The 13,016-nt window shown below is 25.5% G+C and overlaps 1 protein-coding gene across 1 annotated transcript in view; it reads left to right on the top strand.

The window, feature by feature from the left end:
* Positions 1-10,560, top strand: part of LOC128953965 (uncharacterized) — a 48,560-nt gene extending 38,000 nt beyond the window's left edge. The window contains exons 6-7 of the mRNA XM_054299514.1: positions 1,477-1,619; positions 10,190-10,560. Coding sequence (XP_054155489.1) covers positions 1,477-1,619; positions 10,190-10,480 — 434 coding nt within the window. The 3' untranslated portion in view covers positions 10,481-10,560. The remainder of the gene's footprint in view (positions 1-1,476; positions 1,620-10,189) is intronic.
* Positions 10,561-13,016: the final 2,456 nt, after the last annotated feature.

The following is a 13,016-nucleotide window of genomic DNA, read 5'->3' as shown; positions in this document are numbered from 1 at the left end:
TCTTTTTTTAGTCACTTTGAATATTTCAAGTTACCTCCAGTTAGCTATTTGGATAGGTGCAAAATCATTAAAAATAAAAAATTCAAATTTTGAAAATATAACCGATCTATTTAAGATTATCATAGATGATAGTTAGTTTTATCAATAATTTAAAAAGCAATTGAAAAAATAATTTTGTGGATCAGGGTCGTTAAGGTCGCACAAAACGTCATAATTCAAAACTCATTATCTTAAACTTCTTTGACTGTCTGCAATTGATCTGTAACCATCTAAAAATATACCATATTATTTTTGTATTTGATAATCATAAATAAATGTATCATAATTTGTTTCAATTCGATTGACGTCTTTAATAACGTTTAACAGAGCATTTTCGATATCATGACAAACTCGAAATGAGTTCAACATTATTTAAAGCTATTTAACAAATTTTCCAATTCTTGCAGTCAAAAATTTGAAGTCACAAATTAAAGATAAACATCTCATCTCATAATTAAAAAAGTAAAATCAATGATACCTTTAAAGTTTTTACAGTAATAACCTTACTTTTAGAAGATACATAATGCGCATACACTTTCCGAAAAGAGTATTATATAAACACACTATGTTTGCGTATATCTGCGCTTACATTATGATTACACTACTACTACTACTGTACTAATAATAATGTGATTAAAAAATGACTATTATTAGAGTATGACATACACTCAGCTAATATTTATAACAACAACAATAATAATACATAAAAATAGGCATTTAATTCAAATATATGTGTGTTAACAAAACAGCGATGTAAGCTAATTATATGTGATTATAAATAACACGAAAATTAGCTATACTTTAATGTCTATATTGTATATATGTATGTATAGAAACAATAGATGTGGGGGAACGACATCTCAAAAATAGCTACCCATCCATCTATCGTTAGCTATATGTACAGTATGTATGTGTGTGTATGTGCTTTATGATTGAATAGGCATCGCATGACTTAAAACAATGAAATGTCTGTTTGCTTTAAAATATCATATTATATATATTTATATATATATATATGTAAATATTTTTTCTCAAAAAAATAAATTATTTAACACAATAGAGATTGACTTTTCAATTCATGATTACATACTATTATATATGACATTAATTATAACAATTTATAAATATAAAATATTATTCAATTTAATTTTCTGTTTTAATATATATATATATATATATTTATATAGATTCAGTTTTGAAAATATATTATATATTTATATACAGTATAACTATAATATTAAAATCGTAATCAAATATATTTTATTTAAAAACCTATTAGATTATTATTTTAATGTATATAATTTTTATATCAAATTATTACTATTAAAAAAAATCATACTATCATTTAATAATAATTTATATCTACTAATTGTTTTATATACTAATTTTTTTGTTACATTCATTTCCTTATCAACAACAAAAAAAAACAAATTATAGTTTACATTAATGAAGGCCTGCGTTGGGCTAAACACCACTACGGCCTATGGTTTTGGTTGGCACTGATTATACGTATAACTTGTGTGATCACGTGGCTCATTGACCACTATGATGGCCAATTCAATCAGGATAATGATAATGAGGTACGGGTGCTGCTATTAATACTACTACTACTACTATAAATCTAAATCGATTAACTTTATATATATATACATTATATGGCTAAAGGTGCCCCTCGTAATGACTAAACAATATGATACAAACTGATAGATAATGTTTTATGTATCGATTGGCAAATTAAACAAAAAAAATTGACTTTTTTTCGGGGAATGGGTGGGGGTATCAACTAAAATACTGACTACACTGGAGTACAGTACTTGTAGTGTTGGTAGTAATCATGTATACTCTGTGTGTGTGTGTGTCAGCTCATGTAGACTATTAGCTTATGTAGATATATATTGCATAACTCAGCAATAAATTGCCAGAATATTCTTGATTCTTGAAGTATTTTAGTTTGATTTAAACATCCTATTTAAGCGATTTTTTTGTATTTTAGTTTAGTTTTATTTTGCTGACGTATTTTTATGCCTATCTATACACACACAGAGCACAGAGATTCCGGTGCTCTCTCACTACATGTTTTTTTTGGGTTAAATCTTATTTAATGGAGGTATACTGTATATCAATAAATATTATAAATAATATAATAATAAGCTTATTTCATAGGATAATAACATGATTTATATGGACAGCAAGTTTGTTGTAATTTGTTTTATTTTATAAAATAAAATTTAGCTATCGTTTTATAGTTAATAAAATAATGTTCACTGAATATTAGTGAACAATACTAATAAAATTTTTTTTTTTAAAGTTATGCCATAAAAGCATTTTTGTTAACAAACTTTAAAACTATATCTTTTTTAAAAAAAACTGATTGTTATTGATAGGCCTAAAAAATAAAAAAAAATTATTGGCCAATAGGCTTATGTAATATATTTAATATAAATATATAGGTGTATAATATGTAACAATAATCCTAATAATATTAATACTATGGTCTCTCTCTCTCTCTCTCTCTCTCTCTCTCTCTCTCTCTCTCTCTCTCTCTCTCTCTCTCTCTCTCTCTCTACCCTTACTCACATAAAGTCATGTTTAGGCACACTGTATGTCCTTACCATTCCCTACCAAACCGTCCCCTTTCACATTAGTTTCAAGTGTATTATTTACTACACCAACTACTACTCATACTAACTGTCTTATATAATCTGGTAAAACAAAAGTTTGCTGTCTTAAGCACAATAATGTTTTAGTCTGTTTTAGCTATTTTTGTTGGTATATATATATATATATATATTGTTGTTGTTCAGTGTATTTATATATATACAGTATATACAAATACATCATATTATAACTTATATTATACTACAGTATACACTGTATATTACTGTATTGATATAGTAGTGTATTTAAGAGAGAAAGAGAGAGACTCTTTCAATAAATATCTCTTAATATTATCTAAAAGGCAAACACAACATACATACCCATCCTAAGTGTGTGTGTGTGTGTGTGCTATTGAATATATACTACAGTTTTTTATATAGTAGTCTTGTCATTTTTCAACTATTAAAAGAGTCTCTCTCTCTATCTCTCCCTTTCCAATACATCCCGTTCCCCACCATTTATGTGAGTGAAGTCTATTTATTTAAGGATTTTCATTCCTTAAGCAGTCATTTCATTTTAGTTTTATTCAGTTTGATCTTTGAAATTGAAGAGTGAGTGAGTGAGTGAGTGAGTGAGTGAGTGAGTGAGTGAGTGAGTGAGTGAGTGAGTGAGTGAGTGAGAGAGAGAGAGAGAGAGAGAGAGAGAGAGAGAGAGAGAGAGAGAGGAAGCCAGAGATAAGCCAAATCTTTAAAAGTCTTTGTTTTAAATTTTTTTCATTATGTTATTATTATTACTATATTTTTTTAAGGATATAAATTATATCATATAATACATGTAAAGTATTTTTTGAAAAAATACACTGTTTTTAAAACAGAAAATAAATATAATTTTTTTATTTGGTGTCTTATTTTTGTTGTTATTGTTGTTGTAATGTTTAAACATTAGAAACTATTGATTATGTGACATATATTTATATACGTATATTTTATTAGCTCATTTAGCAAAAGTATTTAAAATATTTTTAAAACATATAATACAAGAAAATAATAATAATATAATATAATTTATTATTAAATAGACTCCATGAATGATATATCATATATTTATAAATATATACTTTTTATTACTAAATGATTTTTGATATAAAGAATATTCTGTTAGATTTTATGTACATTTTGTATATAATATATGTTTATAGACACTGGTGTTATGTTTGCACAAAACATAATCATTCATTCAAAGTGAGAGAGAGAGAGAAATAAAATGATAATATGAATGATTTGTGTCAATATTTGTCAATAATATTTCATTCAAACAAATTATAAGCCATATTTCAAACAAAACAAAGCAACAAAAAAACAGAAAATCTCTATTAAATATATATATATATATATTGTTTTGTTTTTACTTATGGCATGTCTCTCATCATCACATATGATAGACATTACATTAGATATTGTATATACAGTATATTTTTTTATATAAGGGATGAGCCGATTGAATGAGTGACTGACTGAGTTAGTAACTCTCATGGGCACCGGGAGATTATGATTATAAACTATTATTACTATACGGGATAAGAAACCAATAGATTTTTCCCATTAATTTTTTTTATTACTTATATATATGATATAACGAATCGTAAGTGAAAACTAAATAATCAGATAATAATAATGAAAAAAAAGTTTTTATATATATATGATATATTGTGGACAAACATAAGAAAACTTTGCTTTTCTTATAATAATCATTTACTTATATATATATATATATATATAGTATATATATATGAAATAAGTAAAAGTTAATATATATTGTATCTTATAAGTTATATACAGTATATATCGGATATATTAGGCTAACTATTATATAATAGCACCGATAAGTCAAGCCTAAGTCAATATATATATATATATAGTATATATATGTTATAACATAGTATATATTGTAGTTTTATATGAAAACCTAACATTTCCTCCAAAACAAAATTGATGCCATATTTTGACGATAGTAAGTGAAAACTGCCGACACTTTTAGCACTGATAACACACCCACACACTAACACTAACAAAAATAAACTTTAACAATAATATAATACTAGTTTATACACTTAACATTAAAATCTTTTATATAAATATAGTTTAAGTTTAAGTCATTATGTGAATGTGAATATCTAAATGTAAAGTTTTAATATAGCTATTAAAAATATTAAGTTTTATATATACATTATGTTTAAGTTTAACTACTTAAACTACATTTAAATATTTGATACTATATATATTTAAGTATTATTTTATTTTTTAGTTAAATTTATATTGTATATTATGGATGGAGATATACGTATCATTATGTAGAAATTATAATTAGTATTAATTTTTGTTGGTTAGTATTTTTGTTTAGAAACAAAATATATATATATATATATATATACATTATATAAAAATGATAATATAATATTTGATTAGAAAAATGAGAGTACAGGGAGATAATATATATATAACAGGAATTGATTGCTATAAGAGAGACTCGACAACTCATCCCTGTGCCTCTAACTATGCCTATTATTATTACTGTGTRTGTATTGTCTGTGTGTGTGTGTGTGTGTAATGATTGATGTGTGCACAATACCAATACATTAAGGATGTAATGTCGACAAACAATATTATATACACTAAATATATATATATTTCTTAATACATAGTGAGAGATACAGCACATGGATGTACATCATTGACGACATCAACAACAACAACAAGAAAACTATAGCACCCGTACTATTCAATTAGCACCCAAACACATTGTACACATGACTCGTATAACACAATAGATTAGATATCAAATAAGTTTTGTCCCATTATTTACTGGAGAAAAAACTTTTTTTTGCTCTTTATATCACTAAAGATATATAGTATAGTATAGTATAAAGATCTTTAAGTTAATAGTCCGACAAACAGCCGGTGCTTTCTCTCTCTCTCTCTCTCTCTCTCTCTCTCTCTCTCTCTCTCTCTTTCTCAGCACTGGTTGACATCAATTTAGTGAGAAAATTAGGAAATTTCTAAAAGCAATATACAGAATATTTTGTAGTATTGTCAGCCATTATGTTTATGGTGTGCTTTATGTTTGTACTTTACTATATATATATATATATATATACTAGTATATATATATATAGAGAGAGAGGGAGAAAAAAGAGAGAGAGAGAAAGAGTATGTATGTTAGATATGCCGGTTGTTTAATAGAAATACCATAAAAAAAATATTTGACAAATTTGTTGTTGTTGTTGAATATCTGTGTGTTTATGTTTGACCATCAATTTGCTCTGTTTAGCCCTACTATTGATGTCAATCACTTTTAGACAAAATGATAATAATGCTGTATGAAACTCACACATATTTTTGTAATATATATTTTTTATATATTGTGAAATAAATGGATAGATATGATAAAATTTAGTTTTATACAACATCAAAAAATATATTACCATTTCATACCAGTGCAATGTATCATATAAAGTGGAGTACTTTAATATGTGTACAGTATGTACTGTATGTATGCACCTAATTGTTACTATTGAATAGTTGCCAATATTATATAACATTGAATACATTTAAATTAATTTGTGTCTCATATTATTATATAACACACACACACACACTACACAACGTTATAACTATTATATACATAATATATTCTATAGAGAATATTCTGTATATAATATGTCTTTTCTCATTAATTGCTTTCAATTACTACTACTTGTGTGACACTTAAAGTATGTGTGTGTGTGTCATTCAGTTTGTATGAATGGACCGAATGTCGGTGGCCGAAAGACTAAGTTGTTGACTTTCGAGTACGACAACCCGAGATCGATACTCGGACGTGACATTACCTAATTTTGTTGGGATTTTTAACGCGTGGACACGGATAATATGTTTACTCTAAACTGTCCGCATATATACAGTAGTGCTGTCCTATCGGGTATTCATTTAATTATTGCACTAATCGGAGATTATGAGTGTTTTATACTGTACAGTATAACATAGTTTAAGGGTTCTCAAAACCCCGTGCATACAATCATTGTTAAAACGGGGGATACAAATCATAGATGTGTTTGTATTTAATCGTTGCTCTCTCTCTTTCTCTCTTTCTCTCTTCTCTCACTCTCATCATCTTATTTGATCTAACCGTCCCCTTCAATGAACACAATACATAGCATAATAAGCAGACAGTATTAAAATCATTGATTCATTCAATTTTTTTTTTGAATTCAATGATTTACTATATATTATAACATTTTATTTTTTTGTTTATTTCTGTATATATTTTATTTTATTATAACATTTAATTTATTTCAATTACAATACATCAGTTATTCACTGTATTTAATCACATATTATATTTAACAGCAAAACTCATTTTGATTTGCATTTGCTTTTAATTTTCAGTACAATTATTTATAACATTTTTGCTTTCAATACATTAATTACCAGTTGTGCTCAAAAGCATACATAGATATAAAATATTATAATATTTAATAATATATATAAATATATATATATTTCACTAACATTTCAGTTATATGATTACATTTGAGGAAATTTAGACATTATTAGTCTAGTATTTTCCAAATATGATTTTAGATATCATAATATTTATATATATATATATATTAATAATAATATTAATCATGAAAATTAGTGTCATTGAAATATATTAAATTTTAACAAAAATGTTTATCTATATAATAATAATATTTAATTATTTGAATAATCATAAAAGGAAAAAATTAATTAAATAATTTAATTAAGTTATGATTATATTAGCAAAATAAATGATTTATTTAGTTTTTTTTAAAAATAAACAATAAAATTATCGAAATATATATTTTATAAAAATACAAGAAATTGATTTTTATTTTGTTTTACAATAATATATAATCCATGATTTTAATAATATATTTTATGTGTAGAAAAATCACATATTATTTAGTAATCAGTTTCTGTATGTTTCGGTGCATTGAATTACAAATGATTTGGAGAATCGGACCGATATCTTAGATAACATATACAGTATATATCTAATTGATTGAACAGTCAAATCATACCATACGGTATATATGATATACAGTACAGTATGTTGAGAGGACAGTCACATATTTACAAACTGTTTGTCAATTTATTTGATTTTTTTTCTGAACTGCATTTTTCTATAAATATATCTTACTGTATAATAGTTGTGTTATCCCTATATATATAATATAACCCATACATAGACACACACACACACACACAGTCATAGATATATACCGTTTTTTAATAAATAGTGTCATATCGTGAAGGCATCCATCCATTCATTCATTGGGAAAAAACCGGGCAAATGAAATATCGGTGCTATCTTATAGTTTAGACCATATGATAGTAGGCAATAACACACACACACACACACACACACACACAGTATGATATGATATACGGTATAATGTAAGGCATATTACCAAAACAAAAACCCTAAGCTTAACCCACCAGCAAAAAAAACGGTACTCTCCAGTGAAGCGCAAAACCTATTGGCCATTGGCTATGAAATGACCGATAGATAAATATTAGACATTAGACATATATATATATATATATATATATATATATATATATATATACAATAACAACAAAAAATTGACACAAATATTAATGTCAGGCCATTGATTAGGATTAGCATTGAAGTGGAGAGAAATATAATATACAATACAATACTGTATTGTCAATACATACATACAATAATAATAATAAACTAATAATACTTTTATCGTTTACTGTTTTTTTTACTGTTTAATTAAACCAAACTTTTTGTTTCTGTATGATATTTGCTATAAATTTATATACAGTATATGATTATTATTAATAATAATGTTTAGTTTAACTTTTAAACTGTGTATACTGTATTGTCTAGTATATACAGCGTATACATATATTAATTATTATAATAAATAATTTATTATTATTATTATTATTGTAGTAATTTCATACAATGTATTTTTATACCGGTATCATGTTTATTAGAGCACCGGTAGGTTAAACATTGCTAATATACACAATAAACATGTGTGTATGAGTGGGTGGATATGTTGGTTGATTATTAATATAACAATAATTTAGTTAATTCATTCAATTGGTTTTATTTGTATTTTTTATTTATTTGTTAATTTACTCGACATATCAAACCTGTCTCAATAGTGTTGTTATTGTTGTTGTCAAATGTTTTTTATTAGTATTACAAGTACTGTATTTTCTAACCCCAGTAACTAACGGTACAACAAACCATCAAATTATATACGATAGTGACAATTAGAGAGCGAAAAGTTTCGGACCCGTACCTGACCCGTACCTGATCTGATACCTAAAATCTCGGACTCGGACCTGACCTAACATAGGGTACAAATTTACCTGACCTGACCTGACCTGACTATGTAGGTCCGAAAATAATTTTATCAAAAAACAATTTTATTCATACTATACCCGCAACAAATATGTCTAAATTAACTTTAATTTCTCGGGATTAACGATAACTGATCGTAGATCTAACTTAGATACTAATAAAGTTAATATGTTATTATTTATTAGATCAAACCATTATCTTTTGTAATATTTTATGTTTAATTTATACAAATATTTCATAAATAATAATTTAATAAATTTTGTGTTTGATTGTCATATTTTGTAATAATTGTCGTTTAAATAATGAATAAAAAATTTTCGGACCTGACCTGACCTGACCAAAAAATTTTGGTGTTCGGACCCGTACCTGACCTGACCTGAGCCCTAACTTTTACCTGACCTGACCTGACCTGAAAAATCAGGTCAGTTTTCAGTCTCTAGTGACAATCAAATAGTCAAGTTTGTTGAACACACTATAGTGTAGTACAATATATATATATATATGATATACAAGTGTCGGTTCGCACCATAAACTTATAGATATACTGTACTTATATATATATATAACAACAACAACTATAACCGTAACGCTATGTTTACCGTATTTTTTGGTAGTTTTTATTGCTGAAAGAGAGAGAGAGAGAGATTTAACAATATATATAACACTTATATTAATCTCTCACTCACTCACAATCATAGTTATGCAATATATATATAAAATAATCATATTATACTCATTTTTACTTATATCAAATATATATATATATATATATCGTTATTAGCTGTATATGCAGTTATTTCTAATGTGATTAAATAGTTTTGTGTATCACTACTACAGTTGTACTCAAAACATAAGCAGCTGTCGCACACATTATTATTAATTTCTTTAATAAAAGATTATTATTATTATTATTATTTTTGTTATTGTTATTGTTGTCAATATTTATTTATATATATACAGTATATATATACATAAAGATCAAGAATATTTGTTTATTAAAAATTTAATTCAAGTATATTTATAATATTTAACTTCTAATAACTATAATATTTAATTTATTTCAATTAATGAAATATAATGAATGTATTTAAGTGTAAAAAAATATGAAATATTATTTATATTGTAGGGTTGGCTAACTTCCGGTAATGACTACGACGACGACGACTCGGATGACCACCCGATTGTCCTTCGTTTCCTGCGCTACATACCGGCCCTGACTGTCATCAAAGTGGTTGTCATTATTATCTATACACAAACACTGTTACAACAGTTACCGATTGTCGAGGACAGTTGGCCATCGGTCTGTCCGCAGGCCTATCAATCTCTACTACGGCTCATACAGTGTTTTGCTTTAGGCATACATTACTTTCATACACTTTATGTGTCGACCGGCGATCATTACGATAGCATTTATTAGGTAGTAGTAGTAGTAGTAATAGTATTAGTTTCTATTAATTCACATATATAATCACTCACCCACTCAAATACATGGACACACACACACACACACATACACACAATAGGTTTAGGCTATTAAATTTAGTGGACAGCTATAATAGACGATACGACATCATATTTGTTGGCAATTATAGCCCATTTGTTATGTATTATGATATACTGTATATATATAAAAAAAAAGTTTTATTTGATTCGTGAAATTATTGTTATTATTATCACAACATTTGTAATGAAATATAATTTTATTTTCATAGCTCTCTCTCTCTCTCTCTCTCTCTCTCTCTCTCTCTCTCGAAATATAAGATAAGAGACAGAGTTAGAGAAAATATAATTACAAATTGAAAGACAATTTTTATTGTCGATGTCCTGTCCTATCATATGTTATATTATATCAATATATACTATATATATATATATATATATATATTGTAGAAATAACTGTCCTAATCGTTGGTTTGACTAATGATTGCCCCGAAAGCATAACATAACATAACATTTGATTGTGATTTTCATGAAATAAAACAAAAAACTTAATATATTTGCCAATAATTTCTCATTTCATTTGTTTCGTTGCATTCATATAATAAAAAAAATAAGTAATAAAATAACATAAGAAATGACAGAAAATATTGGGATATAATTTTTTTGCAACAAATAACTAATATATCATTTACTGTAATATCTTATATACTATATATATATATATATATATATATATTTATACGTAATAATAATAATTCAACAAAAAAATCTACTCTCAAATGTGAGTTTTATATATATATATATATATTGAGATACATTTATATTATTGTATGCTTTTTTTAATCGTGATTTTGTGTGTGTGTATGTGTGTGTGTGTGYACTGTTAGATATCACAGAACCTATTTTAACTTCCCCCCTATTACTCCCTTACCACCCCTACCACCCATTGAAGGGGACAAACAAATGATACTAAAGTTATTAATAATAATTTTTTTAGAGAGAGAGAAAAAAAGAGATTTTCTTACATTTTTATTTGCCGTATAGTTTTTTTTGTTTAATAGTAATGTTAAGAGTTGTTATCATTATTAAAGGTTAGGCACCGGTACTTATTTTTATAGGCGATAGAGAGAGAGAGACAGAGAGAGAGAGATAGAGAGAGATAGAGAGAGAGAGAGATACTCAAAGTAATAAAATATTATCAACAAAAAAACTAAAATTTATTATTTATAACTTTATATCTATTATTATTATAATACTGTCTGTATATATAAACATAACTTTCTATTGCTTTTTTATGGGCGATCCGTCTCTCTCTCTCTCTCTCTCTCTCTCTCTCTCTCTCTCTCTCTCTCTCAAACACATAGGGCTTACCTATGATTTTGTGGTGTCTTTTAATAATAATAATACAATGCACTTGTGGTGATAACTTGTTTTGTTGTTATATTTTAAATCATTGTTTTTTCATTTTTTCTGTATTTAGTATATGAGAGATAGAAATGTATTGAAATTTTGTTTTATGTTATAAAGTCATGCAATAAGGTATTCAGTCAAATCCAAAGGCCCACACATTTATATATTATATATACATCTATACATTCATAATAGCTGTCAACCCCTTATTGGATATCGTATTTTGATTTTTTTGTGCATAATATCCACATAAATACTCTGAATTATAAATCAATGTAAATCTTATAACAATAATATTAATATTATTATTATTAATAGCATTAATAGTCTAATAACGCTAAACAATAATCTTTTATTTATTCAATGAAAACTACAATAAAATAAAATACATAAATCTTTTCAAAACAATTTATTGCTAATGTGTTGTCCAAAAAAATCTATGATAATTATATTATTTTAATCATATATATATATATTCAGTTTTATTATTATTTGCATTTTGATTTTGTTAGAAATTTTTAGTCTATTGATATTTTTCTAATATTGTATAACATATTATATCGTATAGTATAGTAAACGCCAAAAAACCATATATATAACTATATCTGAATCAAATTTCTGCCAATAATTTATCATTTTTTTGTCGCACATATTATGTATATATTATATATATATATTATCTAACATTACACTTGTGTGTGTGTGTGTGTGTGTGTGTGTCTCATGAGATCAATACATATTTTCATTTATCGTATATTATATATATATATAATAACCTTATAATCTATAAGCAAATCACTGTCTCAATACATATATACACACACAATCAATGTATTGTATATTGAGATAAATATTTGTGTCAATTTTTATTTTATATACAGTATATCAATAGTTATATATATTAATAATAACCATATTTATAATGAATTATTGCATAATATTATATAATATATAGAAAATTTATATAAAATTACATACATTATTCATGTTATCTATACTAAGATATTAAATACAATATTTGCAATTATTATTATTATTATTTTATATAATCGTTATCTTTGGAAATTAAAATTACAGAATATTCTTATATATAGTGATTAAAA

The sequence above is a fragment of the Oppia nitens genome, unplaced genomic scaffold (assembly GCF_028296485.1).
Source record: "Oppia nitens isolate AA-2021 unplaced genomic scaffold, nextdenovo-longstitch-racon4-pilon3 scaffold24_pilon_pilon_pilon, whole genome shotgun sequence".
NCBI classification, from domain to species: domain Eukaryota; kingdom Metazoa; phylum Arthropoda; class Arachnida; order Sarcoptiformes; family Oppiidae; genus Oppia; species Oppia nitens.
The sequence above is the reverse complement of the archived record's forward strand: the minus strand, read 5'-3'. Positions and strand labels throughout refer to the sequence as shown.